Raw genomic sequence first — 26,373 nt, forward strand, 5'->3', positions numbered from 1 at the left:
TTGGATGGAAGGGGAGAGGGGCTCTGCAGTCAGGGAAGGCTGCCCTCAGCCCAGTCCATAAAAGCCGTGCATGGAGTGCACGGAGAGGAAGGGGTGGCAGTGGTGAGAGGGGGACCTAGGGAGCGAGGGAGTCCTGGGCTGGGGCTGCCGGGAGGGAGGGAGGGAGGGAGGGAGGGAGGCCCAGCCCTGTGGCATCTTCCTCCCCCTTCCCTGGCTCCAGCCCCAGCTGGCTCCCCCCCCCCTCACTTTCACTGGCACTAAATTTACTTTATAATTTTAAAATTAAGTTTCTTAAAAAAAAAAAGCAGGAAAGAGAAAGCATTTAAAGGCAAAATACCTCCCACAATACCTCTGGGGGTGGGGGTTGCTTATGTAAAAAGACAAATGCAAAGGATCCCTAAAAAGTCCAAACACCGAATAACAAGGAAAAAAGAGAAACACACTTAATTAAAAACACCTGAACCAAATAAATAACTCCCTCCGCAAGGCCAAGGCAGTGCACGGCCGCTGGTGCAGTGGGCACCAGCCCTCACCCCCATCTCTTACCCCTTTCCCCTCTCCCATTGTGCAGCCACGTCTCCCCCCAAGCACCATGGCAGCCCCACACCTGGGGGAAAGCCTAGGGCAGCCTTTTAGCCTCCCGCCAGCCTGGAGCAAACCCATGCAACCCTGACAAAGAGTTCCTTCCTCTATTTTCCACATCCCCCCAGGCCGGCTGTGCCCACGTGCCCACGTGCCCACGGAAGGCCCTGCAGCCTGCTCTCTTGCTCCAAATCTAGACCCTGTGGGTGGTGGCACTGTCCTGGGGCGGTGGGATGGGCACTGCCAGGCCCATCCCAAGCGCAGCTCTCTCCCCAGCCAAGGAGGGCTCTTGAGGACCGCGTTTTCTTTACCTCTATCATATGGGGCTGGAAGGAAAAACGGTGCCGCTTAATTAAAAATATGGTGGGCTCAGTGGTTGAGTATCAACCTATATGACCCAGGAGGTCACAGTTTGATTCCCAGTCAGGACACATGCCCGGATTTCGGGCTCGATCCCCGTGTGGGGCGTGCAGGGGCAATGATTCTCTCTCATCATTGATGTTTCTATCTCCCTCTCCCTTCCTCTCTGAAATCAATAAAAATACATTAAAAAAAAAAAACATGACATGGGATCTGAGCTCTCTGATCTTTAGAAACACTTGATTACCTGATCCTATGGTGGGGGGGAGGTGTAGAATGGGCGTGGAGACTCCCCCACACATACACCGGCTTGACTCTCCCAGCAGCCCACTGCCTGGGAAACGTGCCCTCGGCTGGCACGGGGGTACCAGAGCCCGACTCCTTTCTTCCTTTCTTTCTTTTTTAAATCGCTCTAGCGCAAACTAGGCAGTGGGTCAGGGCCCAGAGGCGGGGAGGGAAGCGGAGAGGGTTGTCTCTGAAAGAGGGTAAAAAAAGAAAGCGAGGCTCCAACTCCAGAGGAGAACGGGCCGCCCGCCGCTGCCTCCGCCGCCGCCACCGCTGCTGCTGCAAGTTTCCTGGCTTGTGCCAGTTTGGGGATTTGCGAATCAGACCGGAGCGGAGGGAAAGGCTGGTGAGAAAAAAGCTCGCATGGAAACGAACCAGTTCTGCCTAAAAGCACGCTTCCCGCTCTTAAATAAGACAATGCCGAAGGGAGAGGAAAGACAAGTGATTTCTCACTCTTTAATTATTCCAATGCTTAACATTATTTTAAAAAAAAGAAACCACACACATTAACCAATGTTATATTCTAACCCTCAACAAAGCTGGTATTTTTCTCTGATTATAGATTTGCCGTGACAAACCCGGGCTCTGAGGAGAGGCAGTGCAAAAACGCGCGCCTGAATGAGACACAATTTTATTAAAATCATAATAATCCTTGCGATCCTCCAGTGCCTGTTTGGCGGCAGAGATCTCAGGTGCCCCACGCCTGGCTCCACCGGGGAACCAGCAAAAGAGCTCGGGAGAGAGGCAGGGAACGCTCACCAGCTCCACGGAGTGCCACGGGCACGCATTTTCCTTTCTTTTCTTTCCTTTTTTTCCTTTTTTTTTTTTTTAACAGCCTGTTTCCATCATTCAGCCTCTGTCTCACGCCTTTTTGTAAAATAACAAAACTCCTTTAACATATTGTTTTAAAGAAGAGGGGAAAGATGACCCTACATAAAAGGGGGAGAGGAACTAAGTGTGGTCTGGGAGTTCCGTGGGGTCAGGGGAGTTGCTGCTGGGCGGGCTGGGCTGCCTCTGGGTCCAGGGTGAGAGCCTGCGCTGGGGGGTCACCTCCCCCCACTGGACTGGAGCTGGGTGAGTCATCCGTACGTGGAAAAGGTAGAGGACCTAAAACCACCAACTGGAATTTAAGTAATTGGGGTGATGAGCCATCGGTTTATCACCGGCTTCCCGGGGCGCTGGCTGGACGGCCCCGGAGGCTTTCTCTGCAAGTCCGGGGGCTGTTGGAGCTGGGCGGGGGGGACATCAGCGGGTCCGTAGCCTCCTCCTCCCACAGGTTAAGTCAGGCCCACAGAGCGAACACACGATCTTTTCCCACTTTCCCACCCGCTCCCGGGCCTGCCCAGGAATTGCAGCAAAATGGCTGGTGGCAATGGGTGGGGAGGCCTTAGTGCCTCGGAAAGAAGTCCGCCCTGAGAGGGAAGACCGTGTTGACCAGAGGGGATCTGGGGGAAATTATTATTATTTTTTTTAAGTTTCTTGGAAGCGGCGCAACCCCTGCGGCCTGAAGGCAGAGGAGAGGGAAAGGGAAAGCGCATTTTCTGCCACTTAGTCACATTTCTTCCCCGTGCTCCATGGAGGCCAAACGCCCCCAAACCCAGCCAACCCTCAAAACAAACAAAAATCTCCCGTGGTAAATTTCCCCGCCCTTATTCCCCAAAACGAGGCTGCTTGGGGATAAATGGAGAGAGGCTCCTTCTAGGCCCGCGATCTGGAGGCGGAGATGTGCGCAGTGCCGCGTGGAGGAGGGCCGCTCGCCAGACTGAAACCCCCAAGCTGCCCTCAGGTTCTGGGGCACTTAAAACAGCCACAGAACAACAGGATTCACCAACATCCATTTCATTTCCAAAGCCCTCTCCTGCAGGATCCCGTCGGATATCAGGGTGAGCACAGGCGGAGTGAAACTGAGGCAAAGGCGCCCGCGCAGGGCTGGCGACTGAAGCGACTGGAGACTGAACCCGCCTTAGAGACCCCAAAAACGCACCTCCACTTGAGCCCTTCCTGGCGGCAGCCTTTGATGTGGCAAAAGGCTAACACCCCACCATCCAACCAAGCCAGCCCGCAAGGCCTACTGGAGTCAGTGTTGGGGTTGCTGTAAGGTGTGAGGACCCGGTACTGTGGGCAAGAGCGGCGCCTGAACAGTGCGGGAGTCCCCCAGTCTACAGAGCGACTGTTTTCTGTGGTCCTCATTCCTGGATCAAGGCCTGGAGCATCGGCTAGAGCGAACCAACCCCGACCACACGCACTTCCCAAAGGAGCGGCCTCCAGGCGCCACTTCCCACCTTTTCTCCTCTTCTTGTGCACACGCTCCCGAACCTACGCAGAGCCCACTGGTGGCCGATGGCACTCTAGGGCCCCAGAGCCCAGCTGCCCACACCCTAGAGACGGTGCTGTCCCCTCCCACCCTGTGGTACACAGTGCAAGTGACCGCGACTGACAGCACCATGTTCTGCTGGGTGGGAAGCACACAGCCCTCCCACAGCCTGAGCCCAGGAGAGGTTTCCCCACGACCCCACCCACGCGTATCCCCCCTCCAGGCATGAGTCAATTGCAGGGGGTCTGGGAAATGCCATGTACACGCGCGCACACACACACACACACACACAGCCTGAGGTCCAAGGAGCCCATAGGCAGTGGGCACCTGTCGGTGAACACACGCAGGGGGGCTCACATACAGGGCATGGGCGGTACATCTCTGCTGGGGTTTGCACAGGCACACAGCGTGGACTGGAAAAGCTTGGGGCCATGAAAGGGGCTGAGAAGGGAGGTGCGGGAGGACCATGTAACTTTCTTCAGCCAGGTTGGGGCATCAAAGCGCTCTGGTTGGGCAGTGGGGCCGTCTAGGGGATCCTGGGACACCCCACCTCCCCCCACCACCTCTGCTCAGCAATGTGTTTCTATTTTACGATATCTCACACCCCTTCAAAACCCACCCACGCTCGCTCCTGAGGTCCATGTGTGCACAGGGACCCGGCCTCCACGCCCTGGGCGCCCCTGAGGAGAGGCCAGGAGAGCTGGGAGCCTGAGCCACCAAGCTGGACTCAGGGGGCAAATGGGAGTTGCACCCTAGAAGGGAGGGCATGAAATGGTCTCTTTGTGGAGAGGAATGGAGGCCGTCACTCAGCATTAATTTAAGCAACAGCAAACACACACCAAAAATCGGGTCTGGCCGCCAGCACCCACCCCCGCGATTGTGTTTCGGGGAGGGCTGCGGGATGCAGCAGTGCGGCTCAGCCTTTCCGGAGCGGGTCCCTGGCCTAAGGACTTGGAGCCGCACAGTCAGGAGGGGAAAAGCTGCTCCCGCCTGGCCCCAAGGCTCAGCCTGGGGAAATGGGTTCTGCAGGTTTGGGAGAAAGCCGAGTAGGGGTGGTAAAAATCCAAGTACAGATGAGAAGCGGGAAGGGGGGGGGGGTTTCTTACATATAAATATATATATATATACACATTAAGGTACAAATTTCCAGTATAAATATAGCACATGCAGGGGCGCTACCAGGCAGCTCTCGGACTGGGACGGCTCACCTGCACCCAGGGGCATTTGGGAAGACTGGCGCTCCAGGAGCAACAGGGGTGGGACCAGTCCTCCCCATCCCAGTCTCCTCCCCGATAACCCGATGTGGCTTTGGAGCCAGGTGCCCAGGGCGGCCTGGCAGGTGTGCGACTCACGTGAAACACATGCATGCGCAGGCTGGGGAGGTACAGACTCACGTGGGCCTGGAGCCACGTGTGTGGGCATCCGACCAACCCACCTGAGCCTGGGACCCCCATGAGGGCCTAGGGCAGGGCAGTGCCTGTATCCTGAACATGGCATGGGGGACAGAGTGGCCTCCTGTGTGTTTGGGACCCCATCTGACGTGGGGTGAGGGAGTCTTCATGGGCTGTGTGCTCCCCAGCAGTCCCATTGGGCTGTCAGGCCTGGGTGTGCATATGAGCTGGCGGTTCCTGGGGTCCCTGTCTGGGGCACTGGCCAAGGGCATGCTCAAGACCCCTGTCGGTGCCGCTGTACAGAGTGTGCTTGTGTATGTGCCCATGCCAGAAGGAGGGCCCGCTGGAGTGTCAGACATGGGCACGCATGCCCCCAGGTGCCCGTGGAGGCCGCCACGCAGAGCTGTGCGCATATGCTTGCAAGTGTCCTAGAGGCGGCCACGTGCACAGGAGCCACCATAGTCGCTGGGCCGAGCCTGGATCTAGCCCAGCCGTGGGCAAACTACGGCCCGCGGGCCGGATCCGGCCCATTTGAAATGAATAAAACTAAAAAAAAAAAAAAAGACCGTACCCTTTTATGTAATGATGTTTACTTTGAATTTATATTAGTTCACACAAACACTCCATCCATGCTTTTGTTCCGGCCCTCCGGTCCAGTTTAAGAACCCACTGTGGCCCTCGAGTCAAAAAGTTTGCCCACCCCTGATTCTAGCCCCTGAGCCGCCGGTCAGGGGCCAGGGCCTGCCGGGGCCTCGGGGAGGATATGGTTGGGGAGGATATCGTTGGAGCCCTGTTGGTTTTGGCCCTGGCAGCTCTACTGGGGGAAGCCCCGAGGAGCAGGAGCAGGCAGGCGGGGGAGGAACAAAGAAGGAAAAAGTGAGGGAAGGCAGACAACACAGGAGGAGGAAGCACCCTGGAATGCGGAGGGCCGTAGGGAGTAGGGGTGCAGGGCACCAGAGGCTCAGGCTTGGGACTAAAGACTTGCCTGGGAGCCCGTGGCTGCCACTCTGCCTACTCAGACCCTATACCTCCGTGGTACAGAGCTTTTGAAGATCCAGAACTTCTCTGCCTTCTGGGACCCTGGCCCCAGCCAATGGGCTCCAACACACACTCACTGTGGGCTGCCAGGAGCCAAGTAGTATTTGGGGTGGAGGGCATGGCTCAGATTTCCTCCGCCTTGGGGCCCCTCCCCCCATTTCTTGGCTGGGCTGCTTAGAACCTCAGTCTTCCCATCTGGGGAATGGGAGGGGAACGCCCATGGGGAGGGCCAGGAGAGGGAGCCTCAGGTGGATGGGAGGGAGTTGAAAAGCAAGATGACCGGTTTGAGTCTTGCTTGCCCCTGGGGGCCTGGCTAAGTAGTTCCTGCCACCCCACTACTCGCCCCATGACCCTGGCACTTGACCCTGAGACCTCCGCTCCCTCCTCTGTAAAGCAGATTGCTCATACCTGCCTCACATAGGGTGGTTCCAGGAGGTCTCGTGCGCCCGCCCGCTGCCCTGGCATAATTGCTCTGGAGTTGGTAGCTGTTATTTTTATTGTGAGGAGTCTATGGCTGTGACAAGCTGTGACGCTTGGTGTGATCGTGCGAGGCTGGCTGTGTGTGCGACTGTGCCGCTGTGTGTGTGTGTGCGTGTGTGACAGGTTGTGTGTGAGACTGTGCGTGGACGACAGATTGTGCCGGTGTGCAGCAGTGCCTGTGACAGGCTGTCACTGTATGACAGACTGCGGGTGGTGGGGTGTTGCGAGTACCGACTGTGAGTGGAGATGAGGGGGTATGTGGGGCTGGGCCGGGGTCCCCCCACACACCGACCTGGGTGAGGGTCTGGCTGACAGTGAGACAGGGAGGTTCTTGGGGACTGGGGGGTAGTCCAGTGCCCCTGGGGCCTTGGCCTTTCCATCGTGTTCATCAGGACCCCATCTGCTTGCAAACCTCGGGTGGTGACAGGTCAGAGGGACCCTATGATAAGAGCCTCACCTACACCTGCTGCGTCAGCTCTGGTGCCTGGGTTTGTGGGATGCCAGGAGGGTCATCAGTAACCTCGGGGCATCATGGGCCCCAGGCCTGGCGGCTTTGGTGAGGGACACACACCCGGAGCCTGTTCCCCACGCTTTTCCCTGAGCCTCAGGCCTGGGCAGGGCTAGTGAGACCAGGAAAAGGAGGGATCTGGGGAAAGCAAGAAACGCTGGGAGAGAAATTGAGAGAGAAGGTGAGAAAAGACATTCCCCTGGTTCTCTGGAGAACCCAGAGCTGATCAGGGCCAGGGCCTCCAGTCAGGTAGATGCACATCAGCTTGTGAGGTCAGGACTGGCAGCCATGCTCTTCCAGGCCCCGTGCTCAGACCCTGTGCAACTTCAGGGGCTCACTCCTCAAGTCAGCCCTGGCAGAGGGATGGGAAGAAGCAGGCATTCTCCTAACCCAGCAGTTTTCAGCTGGTGTGCCACACACACTGGTGTGCCGCAGGGTTTGCACAACAGGCAATGCCTGGCTGTGAGGTCAGGGGCACTGACCTCCATTCAGCGGTTCTCAACCTGTGGGTCGCGACCCCTTTGGGGGTCAAACGACCCTTTCACAGGGGTCGCCTAAGACCATCGGAAAACACATATATAATTACATACTGTTTTTGTGATTAATCACTATGCTTTAATTATGCTCAATTTGTAACAATGAAATCGGGGGTCACCACCACATGAGGAACTGTATTAAAGGGTCGCGGCGTTAGGAAGGTTGAGAACCACCGCACTAGACTGTCATGTAAAAAATGACAACCGCCAACACAACAGCGATCCGGTGTGAATGAATCAAAATCGTACCCTTTTTTTTTTTTTTTTTTTTTGTCAGATCGGCAAAAAACATATTTTTGGGTGTGCTGTCGTTTCTGTGGCATGAGATGAAAAAAGGTTGAAAATCGCGGCCCTAATCAGTGTGGGATTCCACTTTGCACACCACTCAGGCCCACCACTTACTTCCTTCTACAACTGGAGAAACAGACTCGAAGAGGGAGGGGACCCTTCTGAGGACCCACACATGCCCGGGAGACCTAAGAATATTGGTCTCCAGGCTCTGAGAAACCTCACCAGCTGGAAGAGTCCCAAGGCCCACGGGCCGGGGGCAGCCCCCTGCGGGCCCCGCCCTCCCCTTGGTGTGTCAATATGTGTGTTGTATGTGTTAGGGTGTGCGCTGTGGTCCACAGCTGTCGTGTGCCTGTGTGTGTCCCTCTGTCGGGGCAGCCTCTGTGTGTCTGTGTGCCCATTCGGGGCCAGCCCCTGCCACTGAGGGGGGAGAAGCGTCAAAGCACACACCCCCCCCCTCGAAAGTGTGTCTTTGATACTTGCAGCCTCGGCAGCGAAAAGCAAGTTTCCACAGGGCCGTCTTGGGCTGAGGCCAGGCCGTCCTCAAATAACATTTGAAGTTACTTAGCAAACTTTGTTTAGTGCCGAGAGAGGCGCGGGCAGCGGGCTGGGGGGGGGGGGGGTGCGGGCAATAAACCGGTTCCTCCAAAGTCCCTTGGCCCTCTGGGGGCACAAGTGCCCAATGTGGAGCTTGGTTTCCCACCTTAGCTCTAGGGAGGAGAGCGGGAATCTGGAGGCCTTGGAGGGAACTTGGGGGAGAGGGGACGGGGCATCCCACAGATGTAGCCGCCCTTGGGAAGCCCAGGCTCTGGGCTGGGGCAGAAATGTCCACCCTGGTCTCCTGGTGGCCCAGAGGCTGACACGAGCCTGTCAGAAATGGGAGGGTCCACATCTTCTCTGCCACCCTTTCTTGCAGCCCCACTCTGCCACCCTCTAGGCAGGCGGCACGAGCTAGCCTGGAGCATGTGTCCCCTAAACACACACATAAGCACCCAGAAGCCCTTGGTGCCCTGTGCCTGGCCCCCCGCCTCTCGCTCCCAGGCAGGAGAGAAGGCTGGAGAGCCAGCAATGGCGATGGTGGAAGGTTTGAAAGTGAAATTGGCGCCTCTGGGAGCGGGCAGGGGAGGAGATGCCAAAATGGTGAGCCATTACAGGGAAGAAGGAGAGGGAGGGAGGAAGCCGGCAGGAAGATGGGAGCCAGGCAGGCGTCGTCACCAAGCTCCAGGCTACAAAAGGGCATCGAAAAAAGCAGCAGCCCGGGCCCTTCCAGGGAGCAGGCCTGGGGGACAAGCCCCAGGTGGCACAGGACAGACAAGGGCCAGGAGGCACCCAGCGCTTCCCCACCCCCACCCCAAGCTTCGAAATGGAGACTGGCAGCAGCAGCCGCTCGGCTCTGCCCGGGCATGGGGTGGGGGGTGGCGGGCAGGCAGGGCGCCAAACCAAATGCCACCAGCCTGGGCATGGTGGTTGCCAGCCCACAATGTCGACCCCACCAGCCCCCGTCCAGAGCCCTTATGCCTGGGGCTTTGAGGGTGGAGAGAGAGGGGGGCCCAGCGAGAACCGGGGGTCCGGCAGACAAAGCCAGGTCTCCCCAAGCCGTGGGCAGCTCCCCAAGACCCTACAAAGATGGCGCTGCCTGGCACTGCCAGGGTGACGGGCTTTGGTAAAAATAAACCGGCCCGCCCCGGGGAAGCTAAATCAAGGGGCCCAGGTGGAAGTGCCACTCTGGGCCGCCAGCTGCCCCACCCCACCCCCAAGCGCAGAGTGGCAGGGTTGAGAATGCCCAGTGCCCATCGAGCCCCGGTTTCTGCACAGGAGGGGCGCCGGCCATCTTGTCCCCAAGTCCTGGGCGGGCAGCGTAGGTTTTATCCACAGTACGGATAATGGGAGACCTCAGGCTGCAGCAAAAACATGTGTTCTGGGAAGGCGGTGGCAGGACTGTGCTGAGCCACAGACCCTTTACCTCCAGACTGCCCCTGTGAGGGGGAAAGGGGCCTGCACTTCTCCCTCTGTGGCAGACAATGCTGAGCTGAAAGTCAGCCTCACAGACCACCTCTGCTGAAAACGCAGCTGCCGGGCACATCAGCAGGTCCTGGCTGCTCTCCTCTCCCCATACGTCGCCCTCTCCAGTACTGGACACTCACTCACTGCCCGGGTCCATTGTCTGCCCTCCCAGCAGAGCTGGCACCTTGGCCGATGCTGCTCCCTACCGAGCCCCCGGGGCCCAGAACGGAGCCTGGCACCCAGGAGGTGCTCGGTAAATATTTGCCAAAGGAATGCACAGGCCCCCGCCTGCACCCCCAGCACACAAGCTCCGGCTGGGTGCCCAGCAAGGTGTGGGAGAGGGTGTTGGGCCCCCCTGGGGGTGAGGGCAAGTCTAGCCAGTGGGGGTGAAAAGGAGGTGGACAACCTTCCACTCTCATTCTGAGCCCTGGACGGAAGAAGATCTGAAGGTCGGAGTGGTAAGGAGGGTTCAGGTTCAAGGGCTGACAGCGGGGCCCAGTTTCAAACGGGGGAATGGGGACATGCAGGATCACGCTGAAATTTGGGAAAGGTCGGAGAATAAGTTGCCATTCTTTCCCATCAGTAGGAATTAGGATGACGGTGATCAGAGAAGGGGCCTGGCTCCACCACCTCCTAGCCCTTGTCCCTGACACTGGATGCTCTTTTCTGAGTTGTTTTTCATCTACAAGATCAAGCACTTCCTTTACGACACACATTGTTTTAAAACACGTTCTGTAAACCAACTTCTCTAATCCTTACCACAACCCTGTGAGAAGAAACTGAGGCCCAGAGAGGCTGAGTGACTTGCCCAAGGTCACACAGCTAGTGAACAGCAAAGCCAGGCTTCAGACCCGGGAAGCTGGCTCAGAGGCCCCACGCTCAAAATAATGTGCAAACGTCCCAAATGTCAACAGTGCTGAAGTGAGAAACCCTGCCCTGCTGTCACACACACACACGCACACACACACACACACACACACACACGCGGGCACAGCTAACCCTGCCACACCTGCTTCACGTGGAGGGACTCGGGGAGCCACGCTGGGAAGGCTCTCAGCCCAGGGGGCCACACAGCACACTTTAGCCATCACTCTGATTTTTAGGAGAAACACTCATTTCATTGTTATCCTGCAAAAGGCTTCCTCCCAGTGTGATTCTGCCCACGGTCTTTCTTTGCTCTTTCTCCCGAGTCAGAAATAAGGAGTCAGAGGCCAGAGGACGAGTGAGACAGTCCTGAGGAGGACGAGTGTCAGGAGTTAGCCTCGCCTCCACCCCAGCCTGTTCTGACGGATGCCAGAAGCAGGACAGTACGAGTGGGGCCCTCGGCCACTGGGCCTACCTCTGGCCCCACTGCTGAGCCCAGAAGGCTCGGCGTGTCCTGAGCAGGGGTGGCACGTGGCCTCCCAGGCTTCGACACACTAGCGCAGGGATTCAGAGCTTCAAATTCCATCGGAAGAGATCGGGATGGTTGAATCTGCTGCTCAGAGACAGCCAGGGGGCCAGCAGGCAGAGGGGCGGGATGAGGAGGGCGGGTCTCATCTCTCAGGCACCATTTCCAAGCAAGACCAGGTGTGACCCAGGTGTGACTGTGTGTGTGGGTGTGACCCTTGTCCCTGTGTGCTGGGGCAACGCAGGACTGTGTACGTGCCACACCATGTGTGCCTGGACCTGGAGAGCAAGACTGTGTGAGACACTGTGTCAGCTGGCCTCCTGCGTGTGTGTGTGTGTGTGTGTGTGTGTGTGTGTGTGTGTGTGTTACTATCTGTCTGACAATATATTAGGGCTGACCTTCTCCACGTTGGCGCTGACGACATTTGGGGACCATTCTCTGTGCTGGGGCACCCTGTGCACTGTAGGGTGTTGGGCAGCATCCCTGGCCTCCACCCACCAGGTGCCAGTGGGCATACCCCCTCCAAGTGTGACGACCAGAAGTGTTTCCAGACACCGCCAAGTGTGTGTGTGTCTCACCGAGTGTCTCCGTGCATTGCTGCGTGCATGCGTGCGTGGGCTCCTGTGTGTCTCATGGTCGTGGGGGTGGGTGGGCGCTCCTGTGTGCGTGTCTGGGGGTCCGACAGCATGACTGCACGCTCATGCCGTGTGCTTCCCACTGAGTGTCTTTGGGTCTGTGCACTCCTGTGTGTTTGGCAGTAGCGGTGTGTCTGTACTGTGTGTCTCGCGGCGCGTTATTGTATAACCATGTGTGCCTGCGGGTCTCCCCCCACAAGGGTGTTCCTGAGCCGATGTGTTCAGGTGTGGCGGGTGTGTCGAGGTGTCCGTGTGTGAAAACAAGCATCTTTGTGTGGGGACACCTGTGTGTGCCTGACTGAGGGAGGGGTGCTGTGCGAGGGTGTGCTGTGCCTGTGTGTGACAGCGTGGCTCTTTGTGCCGGCGTGTGCCAGGGAGAGGGTGCGACTTGGTGTGAGATGGACCTGAAATAAAGCCCCGAGGTGATCTGACTGAAGCCCGTATTTGGACAGACCATCTTGGATGATTTGGCCCCTACCCCCAGCTCCTGCTGCCTCCTGAAGCCAAGGAGGTGGGGTGTGCTGTCCCTGCCTCTGGCTTGGCTCCCTCCGATTCAGGTGGGGACAGACCCCCGCCCTTTGCCTGATCCGTGCCAGGAAGGCTGGCACCAAACTGTCAGCCAAGGGAGCAGGGTCCTCAGTAGTGGTGGTGGCACTGCCCCCTGCCCACTGCTGGCCACCACCCTGGCTCCCTTCAGGGTGAAGCCCAGTGGGGGGAGAGCTCCCCAGTGCAACCCTGGCTTCTGATTGGCTACGGAGCGCCGCAGTGCCCGCCACCCGCCTCCCCCTCCCCGGCTGGCGCAGCCACATTGGTAGTGGTGGCAAACGCAGCTCGGAGTTCTGGGCACAGCTGCGCCTCACAGAGGCCTGCCAGCCCCACCAGAAGCCAGACACCCCAGCTCCGTGCCCCCGACCCCTCCCCACCCACCCACCCGCCTGCCCAGTCACCGGCAGCACAGTCACCCTGGCTGCTGCACCCTCAGGCTGCCAGGACCAGTTCCCCCCCGCCGGCCCCCTCGCCCACCAGGCTTATGCCCCCTTGGCCAAGCCCACTCGGGGGGGCCCAGGCCCCAGCACATGGCCATTCCCGCTCTCAGAGGGGCTCTTCAGAAAGGGGGAGGCAGCAGGGGGGGCAGGGAGAGGGGGAGCTAGTCCTTCTTCTTTTAGTGAACGCGCCCAGAGCTGGAGCCAAAAATCGAGGAGGAGAGATATTCAGACAGAGCCAAGACGCGTTTGGCAGGAGAGAGGGAGAGAGGGAGCGGGAGGAGGGGAGAAGAGAGGGAGGAAAGAGAGACGGGGGGAGAGAAAGAGGGGGCCTCAGTTTCCAAATCCATGCTCTCGGAGCCGTGGAAGGACAGCCCCGGGTGTGGGACCCAGGGCAGACCCGGCTCTGGGGGTGACGGGCTCAGGCCCACAGAGACAGCCCAACACCCCAACTGGCCAGGCCAGGACAGACACAGGCAGAAGCCAAGATCAATGCACACTGGGCAGACAGAGGGAGGCCTGTGGGCGGCCCAAACACATACCCGCACCTCACCACACAACGGGCTTCTGTCCATGACAGGCCAGGGGCACGGGCAGGGCCCACAGCAGGGCCACCACGGCTGCCCAACCTCATGGGAAGCAATGGAAAGGCCGGCATGCTCCCAGCCGCCAGCCTGACCGCCAGAGTGGGCATTTCACACTATGATGAGAGGCGGAGGGAGGCCAGTGAGAGGAACTCGTGTGGTGCGACACACATCGATGGTCACAGGGACAAAGCCCAGCATGCACAGTACCATGGGGGCAAGACTCATAGGCACAGCAATGACACGTATGCCCTACAGATCGACACAGACAGGTCGACATGCGTGGTAAAGCACACGGATACAGCCCTTCCTGGGGTGGTCAGACACCCAGTGGATAAGAGTTCTACAGGGACACACCACAGTGGTACTGGAACACAAAGACCACCTCAGCCACCCGACACACACAGTGACACACACCCCGTCACCTAAATACATGGAGATGGAGCTTGGGGTGACCCTCAGACAGGCAGCACCCAGCAATGGACACTCAGAGACACGGAGACACTTGAAAAGGGGACCTGCACAGACACACGCGGCCACATGGCTGTCCACGAGAAAATGGGGGCTCTGAGGCCCAAGATGCCGATGAACACGCTCAGATCTGGGAGAAGCAGGTAGCCACTCACAGTCTCCACGTTCAGAGCTTTGGGAGCGGGAAAGTGAAGGCCTCCCTCTACGCCCACCCAGCTGGAGCCCTGTCCTCAGCGCTGAGCTGGAGGGAGGCACAGACATCCCAGACTCCTCTCCTCTCTTGGTCCAGCTGGAGGAAAACGCAAGACCCCAAGTTCTTCGTGCTTCCAGAGCAGCGGGCAGGGACCAAGCAGATAAAAGGCTGGGCTCCCAGGGAAGGCCAGTGGTCAGACACTGAGCACCAGGGGGATTTTGCCACAGCCACGGCTGCACACCCACCCTGCACACACCCAGGATACCCACCGGACCCTGACAAGCGCTCACACAGGGTCCCACACGTGCGTCCTGAACTCATGGTGCACCCAGATGACGAGGCCCAGGTGCAAATGCAGAGAGGACCCTGGAGCTATAAAGGTGCCCCTGAAGCCACCATCAGGACCCACCCTCAGCTCCGGGCTCTTCGCCCTTTGCCCCATTCATATCTGTGTGCATACACACTCCTGCACACTCCGGCCCAAGGCCCAAGAAACCGGACGCAAAGTGGACCTGGTGATGACGAGGGTCAAGATTAGGGAAAGGGCGAAGGCAACCAGAGCCCCCCCAAGAAAGGCATCCGGTCTCCAGCGGCCCTGTCTCTTCTCTCCTGCCCCCTGCTCCCCACCACCCCTGCCTTGGACCCCTGCGGCCCTCTGCTTGGTAAACAAATGACCACAAGTCATCCTGTCCCTTGAGCCTCTGCTATGTGTCTGAGCCTAATCACAGCCTGAAATGCAGGCACTATTATTGCCCAGTTTATAGACCAGGAAAATCCTGTGCTTCAGGTCACAGCATTAGAAGATACAGAGCTAGAGCTCAAACCCTGTGCTCTTACGGTACAGCCCAGCTCTCACCCTCGGCTCCGTCTTCCATCTGGGAACCCTGGAGTCTACACAAGACATTCCTAGCTGGGCCAGGACCCCCGGCTCCAGCTCCCAGGGAGAGGGAAGCACCCTACCCGCTACGTTCCTCCAGCAGAGCCCTCAGCTCCGAGCTCGGCCCAGCCTCAAAACATCTCATGGAGCCCAACCCAAGTCCAAGAGCAGCCTACCCCATCCCAGTTCGTGCTGCACACACCTCCCACCCCAGCTGTGGGCATTAAGCAGGCAGGGCCACTGCCGAGAGAAAAATGTGCATATAAAGGAGGCTCCACGTGGGTTCGGCACGGGGAGCCACAGCTTCATAGGGACAGAGAGGTGGCCACAGTGACCCAGGGAAAGAGCTGAGCGAGACCCCCTCCCACCCCCGTCCCCTGGAATGGCTGTGCATGGCTTCACGGAAATCAGGGTACAAAAGCACCCCATTGCTCGTGTGGCCATGTGGCACGGAATGTCGGCAAGCGTGCATGTCTGAGAGCATGTGCCTATCTGTGTACACACCTGGGTGAGCCAACAGCATTGTGGAAAAGCGTCCCTCTATCCGTCCGTCCGTCCGTCCTTGAGTCTGTGTGAGCAAGCGTGGGGGTGAAAACATACCCGCGTCGGTTTGTATCCGAGTGTGGCTGGGAAGTATTGTCGTGTGTCCGTGAGCCGATATCGATACACACGTCTCATTTTAAAGGATGTGTGTGTGCGCGTGTGTGTGTGTTTACGCGCGTTGGGTGGGGAGGGAACGCAGGTCCCCGTCTCCTGTGTCCATAGAGTTACCAATGGCCCTGTGTCTGGACATCAACGTGAGCAGGTCATGCATACCGCCAGCTTGGTGGCGGCGGCAGTGTGTGTGTGTGTCTACATTCTGGTGTACGTCTGTGTATCTGGAGGGGGAGTCCCGTCCATCTGGCCCCTCCACTGAGGACTCGGGTCTGCAGCTGTAGTGGGCTCCAGCAGCTCCAGCAAGCGCCCCGCCCAGCCGCCCTGGATTTCGATGCTTTTTCCAGAAGGAGATTTCCACCCCCTTCCCCCTCGCCCACAGTGCCTTCCCCCCGCCAGGGCCCCGCTGCTCCAAGCTCGTTCCTGCTCAATCATTTATTGACTTTAAAATCGAAGCCAATTCTGGTTTGAAAAAAGAAAAGGGAGAGAGAGAGAGAGAGGGAGAGATGGAGGCCAGAGAGAGACAGAGAGTCCGAGATGTGTGGAGGAGGGGGGAGCAGATTCAGAGACAGACAGGGAGAGACAGGGACAGTCAAAGATACAGGATAGAGACGGGGACAGAGACAAAGAGAGAGAGGATGAGAGAGAGAGGATCAGGGGGGGCTATCAGAGCAAACTATGAAAGCAGAAAATTTTGTAAAAACAGACTCTGGATCCAAGAGATGTCGCTCTCAGGAAGGACAGACTGCTGACCCGCAGACTGCAGCCGCCCGCCCAGCCACCCCGGCACACTCGCAGCCTGGGCCTGTGGCGGAGCCGAGTCCTCGCTCCCTTCTGGAGGGTCACAGAGTGAAGCCCTAGCCATCCCCCCGCGCCTGGGGGCTGCCCCAGCCCCTTCCTAGTCTTGGCACAGTGGACCGGCTGGCATTTTCTTTCCCAGGGCACTGTGACATCTGAGGGCCTAAACTCTCACCCAGGCCTCAGGGGCAGGCCAGGAAGCTGGGCTGGCAGCAGGTGGGCAAGAAGCTGCTCCCGTGTGGCGTCTTGGTCCCACCAGGCCCTACACACCAGCCAAGCAGGCCTCCCAAGCATAGCCCCAAAGGCAGCCACGGCTCAAACCCAGCTAGGTGGACAGGAACGTCGTGTGGAAGCCCAAGATGGGGTGACTGGCCAGTCAGAGGCACAGATGTAGGGGGTCCCCAAGTTGCTACAGTGGTCAGAGTGCCTGCTCACACCTGCACTCACACTGTGATACACATGTGTAAACATGCACCTCACGAATACATACTCACACCTGTACAGGAAAACCTGCTCCCTGGGCCCCCACACACATCCATGCCACACAGGCCTGCCAACGGCCAGCCCACTGGAGCCACACACAGACTGAGATCAACTGAGTCAGCCTCTCTCTCTCTCTCTCTCTCTCTCTCTCTCTCTCTCTCTCACACACACACACACACACACACACACACACACACACTTGCATCTGTAGATACAAGAGTGGGGTGGCCATGGCTGACACTCATCCCAGACATACCCTCTTGCCCCTTGCAACACGCCAGGCCCACTAGCGGCCATATTCACGTGGACTCCCGCTCCCAGCTGTGGGCACACTTGGCACATGGCTGACAAGGCTCAGACTGGCAGAGGGAACACTGGGGACTCCAGGCCTGGCCTAGAGATTCCCCACAGACGCAGGTCCCGCTGAGAGTCACCGCTGGGCAGACCCCAGGCGTCCCGGCTGCAGAGCCTGTGTGGCCAGCCTAGGCCTGGCCCTGCAGGCAGCGCGGCCAAGGCCGCTGCGGGACTCTGGTCAGCTCCCGTGCCCTCTGCGAGCCTGGGGAGGGGCGGCAGGGCAGGCACCCAGGAGCCTTTGCCTCCGCCAAGCGCTGCTCAGGGAACTTCGCTGGAGGCGGGACGCGGTCTGCAGCGCGCCAAGGTCGGCGCTGTTTTGCTCCGGGTTGGCCCGACGCGTGGTCGCAGCACTGTCGGGGCGTCCACGGCTGCCTCCCGCCCTCCCGCCTCTGGGTGGCGGGACGGTATTCCCCCGGCCCGCCCGGTCCGGCGCGCGGCAGCCCGGGAAGCGGGGACCGGAAAGTTTGCGCCGAGGAAAGTTTGGAGGGGGGCCCGCAGCGGCGTCGTCCAGGGTCGGCGGAGAGGCGCGGCCCAGGCTGGCAGCAGGCCCATCCCTCCCTCCCCTCCTCTTCCCTCCTCTGCCCCTCCGAAATTTGGGAGCCCCGCCATTTTCTTAGCCCCGCTCCCATGTGAGGCCTGAACAAAGACTTTGGGGAGACGCCCGGGCCGCCCGGCCCGCCCTGGGCACCCCGGCCGCACACAGGGGCCGCTGCCACGCACGCCGGCCGCTGCCACCCTCGGGAAACGCTGCGCCCGCCCCTGGGAGCAACACCGGACCGGGTCCCGGCTCTGCGCCCTCGGGGTCACCCTCTGCCACTCTCTCACCCCCGCAAACACTGCCAGAGGCCATGCCGGGCGGGTGCAGCCACCGTGGCCCACAGATCGGCGGGAGTCCCGTTGCCCACCGCACCCCAGCCGAGCGCGCGCGCACGCACACACACACACACACTCACTCGCACTCCCGCTCCGGGCAGCGCCACGCACGCAGCCGGCCACCCCGGGAGACCCCCGTCGGGGTCTGCCAGGGGCCAGGGTCGTCGGCGCACGGGGGCGCCAGCACGCGTTCCCGGATTCCCCAAAGCACGACTTGCACCCCTCCGCCGCCCGCGGGCTCACTCCCCCGGCTGCCGCGCGCCCCCTCCGCCCGCTCGCCCCGCCTGCGCCGCGGGGCAGCCTCCTGCGCCCGCTTCCCTCCCCGGTCGCGCGGGGCGGCGGCCGGTACCTGGGTGAGGCAGTACGGGGAGTACATAGCTGAGCGCCCGGGCGAGAGCGCGGCGGCTGGCCGCGGCGAGGGGAGGCCCGGCCGGCGGCGGCCGCGCTCGGGCTCCGACTCGGCTCCTCCGGCCTCCGCCGCGCGGCGCCCGCCCGGCCCGCGGCCCCGCGCTCGCCGCTCGCAGGCTCGGCCCCGCCGGCTCCGGGGCCGCCGCCGCGTTTGCCGCTGCCTCTCGCGTCCGCCGCCGCCGCCGCCGCTGCCGCTGCCGCGCGTCTACTCCATGCCGCCGCCGCTCGGCCGGTCGCCCTCGCCCGCTGCCGCCGCCGCCGCCGCTGCCGCCGCCGCCGCGCTGTGAAAGTGAAAGTTTAGACAAAGTTTGGAAGCGGCGCACTCCGGGGAGAGGGAGCTGGCGGGCGGGCGGGAGGAGGGGCGCGGGGAGGGGCAGGCGGGCGGGAGCGGCGGCAGGCGCTCACACACACACACACACACACACACACACACACACACGCACAAGCGCACACATGCACGCATGCACACGCGCGGGGGCGCACACCGTCACGGCCACCCCGACACGTGCTGGCCCGCGTTCCAACGCAGACACACGCTGGTACACAGCGGGGCTCGGACCCCTCCACACATGTCACGTACAGAACATATTGCCACACGTTTCACGTTCGGACAACAAAGCACACACAGCGTGGGCACATACCCGGGCACACATTCCACACCTGCACACACACACACACACACACACACACACACCAGGTCAGAAAACCAATCCATGATCCATACGCTGATATGCACACAGGACCCCCATCACAGGATGATACGGGCACCCACGCATTCCAACAAGGAACCATGTTTAGACACTGAGATACAGACAGATACACACCAACATGGGCCTCACACAGATACACAATAAGACATACACACAGCAGGGCCTGCTGACATGTACAGATTCACGCTGACACACAGACACAGGCATGATCACACAACCACACCTTGACATGCTCCAGGCAGTCAACTCCTACACATGGACACAACACAAACGCAAAGCCGCACCAAAATATCTTGGTAGTTGTGACACAGAGGACACACCCAGGTGCACAGAATGACACTGATAAAAGGGAGACGCACGAACACACCTCACACAAACACACACCATCAGCTACCTGGACATACATCCAAACAACACCAGGAGAGCACCGAGATACAAAGTGACACTGGCAGCCACAGCAACACACACACACACCACACACCTGGAGCCCAGCTATGCCCTGGGCCTCGGGCACATGGAACAACAGTTTTTTTTTGTTGTTTTTTTTTTTAATAAATATATTTTATTGATTTTTCACAGAGAGGAAGGGAGAGAGATAGAAAGTTAGAAACATCGATGAGAGAGAAGCATCGATCAGCTGCCTCCTGCACATCTCCCACTGGGGACGTGCCCGCAACCCAGGTACATGCCCTTGACCGGAATCGAACCTGGGACCCTTCAGTCCGCAGGCCGACGCTCTATCCACTGAGCCAAACCGGTTTTGGCGGAACAACAGTTTTGATACTCAGTCAACTAGTAATCCCCCTCATGGTATCACCAAGTCATGCACACAGGTGCCACACACATGCACCCAGGCCCCTCCCACACACAGCAAGCACATATACTCACTCATCCTTGGCTCTGATCATGGACATACACAGGTCTAGCAGAGGCTGCACAGCCCAACCTCCAGGGATAGAAAAAGGCATGAAGGCCTCAAGTCCATGTGCACACCCTCCCTGGTGAGGCTGTAGTCCCTCAGGTAGGCCCCTGACCCCCCATTTCCAACGCAGAAATGACCTGGGGTGAGATGGTGCTGGGGGCCCTGGTGTGGGTGCATGGGGAGCCCTTGGGTGACCCCCGTGGTGGGCGGGGAGGTGGTGCCACAGCCCCCAGGCAGCTCCTGCCGGGACAAAGCTCCCTCCTGCTGCCAGGTGCAGCCAGCACCTTCTTGCCCTCCTGGGCCAAGAAGCTGTAGCAATGCTCAGCTATGCATTGTCTGTCGGAGGGGTGTTGGTGCCCAGGTGTGTGGGGGTGCAGGTGTGTGAGTGTAAAAATATCCCCGAGGGGGAGTGCTCCTGCTCACACGAGACCATTGAGGCAGGGTGGCCGCAGCGTCCTCAGGTGTCTGGGTGGGTCTGGGTGTCCTCTGGGGGGAAGAGACGCTGGTCAGTGGACATTCAGGAGTCCCTTTGTGTGGCCCGGTGTTGTGTGGTGGTGATGTGGGTCTGGCTGTGTGCCTGGGAGATGTCTGTGAGTCAGAGAGGGTGAGCATCTGTCAGGCCCTGTGCCAGGCACTGGGGACAGAGTGAGGACCAAGACAAAAGACCTGGCCCTGGGAGGCTGACATTCTAGTGAGAGTCAAGTGTAGCCGGGGTCTGGGTTTGACAGGAAGTCCTGGTGATGGGGGCGCCCGGTGAGCATGTGTGTTTCAAGCTGAGCGCCGTGTGTGTCAGCTCTGGGGGTCTTTCTGTCAGAAGGTGTCCGTGTGTGTGGCAAACCTGTGTATGTGTGGGTCTCTCTGTGTGTCCTAGAGTGTATGTGGCCGAGGGGGCAAGTAAGTGTGCGAGGGTCGCAGTGGATCTGTCTGCGTTCAGGGACTGTGTTGCAGACGTGTCTGTGGGTCACTAGAAGTGTTTCTGTCTGTGGGGTGATCCCTGTGGGTCTGGGGCAGTGATGAGGATCTGTGTGGGCACGGGTTCGTGTGTGTCAGGGAGAGGGGCTCTGTCTTTGTCAGGGAGCCCGTCTGTACAGCCTGAATTGGTGTGCGTGTGCTTGTATGACAGGAAGGGGTCTCTGTGTGCCTGGGGGGGGGGGGGTCTGGGTATGTGCGTGTCCGTCATTCCGTGCTCGAGGAGCTCTTTCCTGGATCCCGTGGTCCAACACAGCCTCCTGTCCTGCGCCACTGATGCAAGGCCTTGGCGGAGGGAATTGATACGTCCTTAAAAATTCAAGGGCTTCTAGTAAACAGAAACTTTTAACACCGTTTAAAGTTTCAGGGCCACCGCTGCTGCCGCGCTCCCTGCGCTCCCTGCGGGAGGAGAGCAAGGGGGAGGGGGCACAGGCGGATTGAGGGGGGCACCGAGGGGAAGGGGCAGGGCTACATGGGAGGCAGGGGAAGGGTGCAGGCCGGGGACTGGAGACTGAGGGGCTGAGGGGAGGGGTTTGGGGATTAAGGGGGATGGGGATCTGGATGTCTCAGGAAAGAGGCGGGGGGTAGGGGCTAGGTTAGGGAGTGGGGGGAGGGGAAGGGAGCAGGGAAAGGCAGGGGTTGGGTATAAAAGGGTCTGGAGCCTTTGAGGAGGCCCAGGAGAAGCTGGAATGTCTGGGGGAAGGTGCTGGGGATATGAGAGCCCAGAATGGGGTTGGGGACCCCAGGGGGAACTTGGATGGCCAAGGGAAGGGGCAGAGATGGGTGTGGGATGGGTATGGGGCCCGAGTGAAGGGTCACTGGAGCAGTGTGGGCCTGTTGGGGGCTTGATGGGAAACAGTGGCGGGGGGGGGGGGGGGGGAATGGAGGCGTTTGGGGTGTCTGGGACTTTAATGTTGTTAAGGGCTTAGGGGCAGACCCCAAGCCTTCCTTGGCCCCCTGCTAACAGCCACTAAGCAGGCACAGGGCTCCGAAGACCCCCACCTTGGGCCCAGTCCTGGCCCCACCTGCCTCCCTGTCCTCTCAGCCCTGCCCACCAGCCATGCCAGACCCTGAGGGCTGCCTTCATCGCCCTCCCAATCCTGCATCTGGCCCCAAACCTGGGCTCTGCTTAAAGCCATATCCCATTCCCATTTCACACACTCATACCACACGTCCACTTGCACACACACACACACACTCCTTCATTCACACACACACACCCCACAATATTCAACCCTCTATTCTTAGACACACAGGACACCCATCCTTTCACTCAGCACACACAAATACAACATCCACACGTACACACACAGGATACCCATATTTCCATTCTAACAGACACACACAACACCCATTGTTCCATTTACACACACACACAATCATACAACATCCAATACACACATAGGACACCCATCCTTCCTTTCATACACACACACAGCATCTATACACACACAAGACATTTATCTTCCACTCCAATAGACAGATACACACACACAACATCCATTCCTCCTTTAAGAATCACACACAACATGCAGACACACACACAGGCCATCCATCCTTCCATTCATACAACACCCATCCTTTCTTTCACACACAGCTTCACACCACAAAACCCTCCCTGTATGCACACACACACACTCTTCCTCACATACCACATCCACCCATATAAACACAAACAAAACACTTGTCCATGTTCATTCACATATCTGCACTCAGAATTCTCTCCATACACTCAGACCCCCCGCTATACCCACAGCACTCCACACACACACATCTGCTCTGCTCCCCCCTCCACAGCTGCCACGGGGGAGAATTTTTACAAGGAGGCAGAGGGGCTGCTCTGGAGGATACCCAAGCTTCTCCATCCCCTTCCCCCCAGAAGCCAGGTCTTAGGACACACCCCATTGAGAAATCATGGGGGAGGAGGGCACTGCCATGGGGCTGGGCACGTTGGGGTGGCACAGCTGGGATCCCCCGCATTCCTCCATGCAGGGCTGCCACCTGGCTAGGCTGGCAGCAGGTGTGTCTTCCAATGCAGGTGTGTGGGGGGAGGGGGAGAGAGGAGGAGGAAGAACCAGCCTATGGCACTCCCTGGCCAGGATGCGGGGGATGGGGGGCACTGAAACATCTGGGCTCTGGCAGCCAATGTCCTGGGCCACTGAAAGTGGGGGTCAGGCATTGCTGTGCTCTAGGTCAGCTGGGCAGGCCTCAGGGGAGGTGGCAAGCATCTGGCACACAGGATAATTGAAGAGCCAGGCCAGGGGAAGGAGAGTTGAGGGATGATGGGGAGACAGGTGCTCTAGGGCCCTCCTGGCAGGACCGGGATCCCCACTTCCCAAGAGGGCTCAATGCCTCTCCTGACCAAACTGTCTAGGACCCCAGGTCTGGTCTGGGGTCCTAGATAGCCTTTGTCTCGCTGCCCCAACCCCGGCTGGGAGTCCCTAGTGGGATCTGAGCCAGAGGAATTATAGTCCTCACTCCCAAGGCACACCTAGCCGGGCACCCCAGACCCCATCACACACACACAAAATCCCAGAGACCACAGGTGTACGCACACATACAGATCCGCCTCCTCCTCCTCTGGGGGGGGGGGTCATATAAAATACCATAATCACACACAGACACAGGATCACCCAAAGATGCTGTCACACGCCCTTCCAGAGGAGCACACCGACACACACACAGCCACGCATACCTACCCAGAGCCACCCACAGAGTGACACCAATAGCACCCCGGTCACACACTAAGACCCTCACCATCACATAGACCCCCAGAGAGACTCAGATATACACTGACTGACAAAGACACATGCAGACACACACAGACAGTTACATGGACTCCCCAAAGCACTAGTTACACAGACATACACAAGACCACATACAGTCACAGAGGGACACCAGATCTCACACGGGACAGACCTAGTGGGTCACACTCACAGGTGCTCTCAGAATCATCCATAGCTGTGGCACACACAAAGTCATGCAAAGTCATACAGATGCTACACATACACACACGCACATATCGCTCACGGTTACAGTCACAATCAGACAGTTGGTCACATGACACCCAAAGACACATGCAGGCATCCCCAAGTCACAAATGCAGACCCAGGCTAGCCTGCAGCTGCACGCACGTTCCCACAGAGGCGCAGCCTGGCCAGGATAGACGACAGGAGGGCGGCAAGGCCTTGTGGCTGGCGCTCACATGGAGGCAAAGGGAAGGAGTTGGGGAAACCTTTCATTTGCAGCAGGCAGGAGACCCACCCACCCGCCCTGGAAACCTGGCCCTGGGTCCTGAATGGGGCCTCTGTACGCTGCCACCGCCCAGCCATCCCAGGGAGAGAATATGGGGTTGGGGGTGATCCAGCTGCACCATGTCCCTGGCCAAGCCTCAGGGCCACCCGGCCACATGCCAGGGCTCAGGCTGGAGTCCCCCAGCACCGAGTAGCCCTTCCCCGACCCATCCTCACTACCTCTGGAGGCCAAGCCCCAAACCCAAGCTGCACAGAGAACACGGAGGGGCAAGGCCATGCCCCTGCTGGTGTTGGATATCCAGGTCTCCGTGCCGAAGGCCCAAGCGCCTCCCCAAGATGGGCAGCTGCCAGTCCCATGCCACCAGGCCTCTCAGTCCAGCATGAACGTATGACAGCATGGCTGCATGTGGCTGAGGATGAGACAGGGTAGTCATGTGTGAGAATGTAGCCAGACTCCCTGTGCCGCCTGAGGGTGGGGGTGGGGCACTCAGAGCCCCTTGGCTCATGTCAGCACACACACACAGTGTCATTGTCACCTATTGATCATCACACAGCCACTGTCTCATCTTCAGTCACATGGTCACACACAACCACACTGTCATACACGCTGCTATACACACCTTCAACCACACAGAACCGCACTCACTCCTTCAACCAGTGACACCGTCACACCCTCAGCCATGCTGTCAGACACAGGAATACTGCCACGCCCTCAACAATTCTGGTCACACACACCTTCGGCCTCACAGTTTCACACGTCTTCACAGTTAGCCTGGCATGCCGACCCTTCCATGATGTCAGTGTCACACTGACCAGCAGAGGCACACTGACATACTCTGGGTGCCCCTACAGCTGTCTAGCCATGTGGCCACACAGAGTCACTGCCCCACCCCACCCCCCAGTCACAAGGAGGGGAAGCAGATCTGATCACTTCATCTCCATGGTGTGGCACACAGCTGTCCCTAGAACCAAACCAGTCACTCCAATAACACAACACACCCTCACTGTCATGGTGTCACAGAGCAGCCAGCCAGCAGGTACGGCCCCTATATAACTGCTCAAAGATACCTGATGACACATGCTCAGGGCATGTGACAGGCACACATCTCACACTGCCACACAACATCCATAGTCCCCGGACAGAGCTACAAAGAAACAATGGGTGACAGCCACACCACCGTTACAAGTACATCCTGTCATACAACAGGCGCTCTCCCCGGTGCCTGTCACAACATTGAGACAGCCCCTTAGTGGTCCCAACAGGCAGCCAGGCATGCTAAATGGACTCCATGATAGTCACTAGGACACCCCGGTTTCCCAGTCGTAGAAACAGGGATAGGCCCAGGCTGACACCCCTCCCTGCTGCAGTTGGTGCATCGAGAGCAGGGGGGGGCTAATGGATGTGCAGCTGTCAGCAGTGGGTGCCAGCCCCCACCTCATGAATATTCATCAGATGAGGCTCTCCTGAACCTGTGGGGAGTTGGAGGTCCCAGGCAGCTGGGCACCCCCTTCTGTGCCAAGTGTGGGAGGGCTCAGCCAGGCCCCAGCAGTCCTCAGAGCCCACTCCTAGCCCCACACATAAGCACACACGAGTTTGTGAACACAGACCCCCCTCAGACACAAAAATGACAGTTACAAAAACTCTGAATTACACCCCAAAACGCAGCCACCCACAATCTCACAACACACACACACACACACACACACATACACACACACTCACACACACCAGGCATGCAAACACATGCACACAATCCAATGAACTCAAAATCACAAACATATAATCACACCCAAACCACAGACACCCATCATCTCTCTCTCTCTCTCTCTCTCTCCCTCCCTCCCTCCCCTCAGCCATGCAAACACAGACACACAGTCACATGAACTCACAAGCATACAACCACATATACACACACATTTCTTTTTTTAAAATATATTTTATTGACTTTTTTACAGAGAGGAAGGGAGAGGGATAGAGAATTAGAAACATCGATGAGAGACAAACATCGATCAGCTGCCTCCCTGCACG

At 58.8% G+C, this 26,373-nt stretch overlaps 1 protein-coding gene across 1 annotated transcript in view; it reads right to left on the bottom strand.

The window, feature by feature from the left end:
• The window catches only part of NFIX (nuclear factor I X), a 93,557-nt gene extending 74,967 nt beyond the window's left edge, over nucleotides 1–18,590 (bottom strand). The window contains exon 1 of the mRNA XM_036302699.1: nucleotides 18,431–18,590. Within this exon, the coding sequence (XP_036158592.1) occupies nucleotides 18,431–18,457 (27 nt within the window). The 5' untranslated portion in view covers nucleotides 18,458–18,590. The remainder of the gene's footprint in view (nucleotides 1–18,430) is intronic.
• Nucleotides 18,591–26,373: the final 7,783 nt, after the last annotated feature.

Source organism: Myotis myotis, unplaced genomic scaffold (genome assembly GCF_014108235.1).
Source record: "Myotis myotis isolate mMyoMyo1 unplaced genomic scaffold, mMyoMyo1.p scaffold_m19_p_32, whole genome shotgun sequence".
Classification (NCBI taxonomy): Eukaryota; Metazoa; Chordata; class Mammalia; order Chiroptera; family Vespertilionidae; genus Myotis; species Myotis myotis.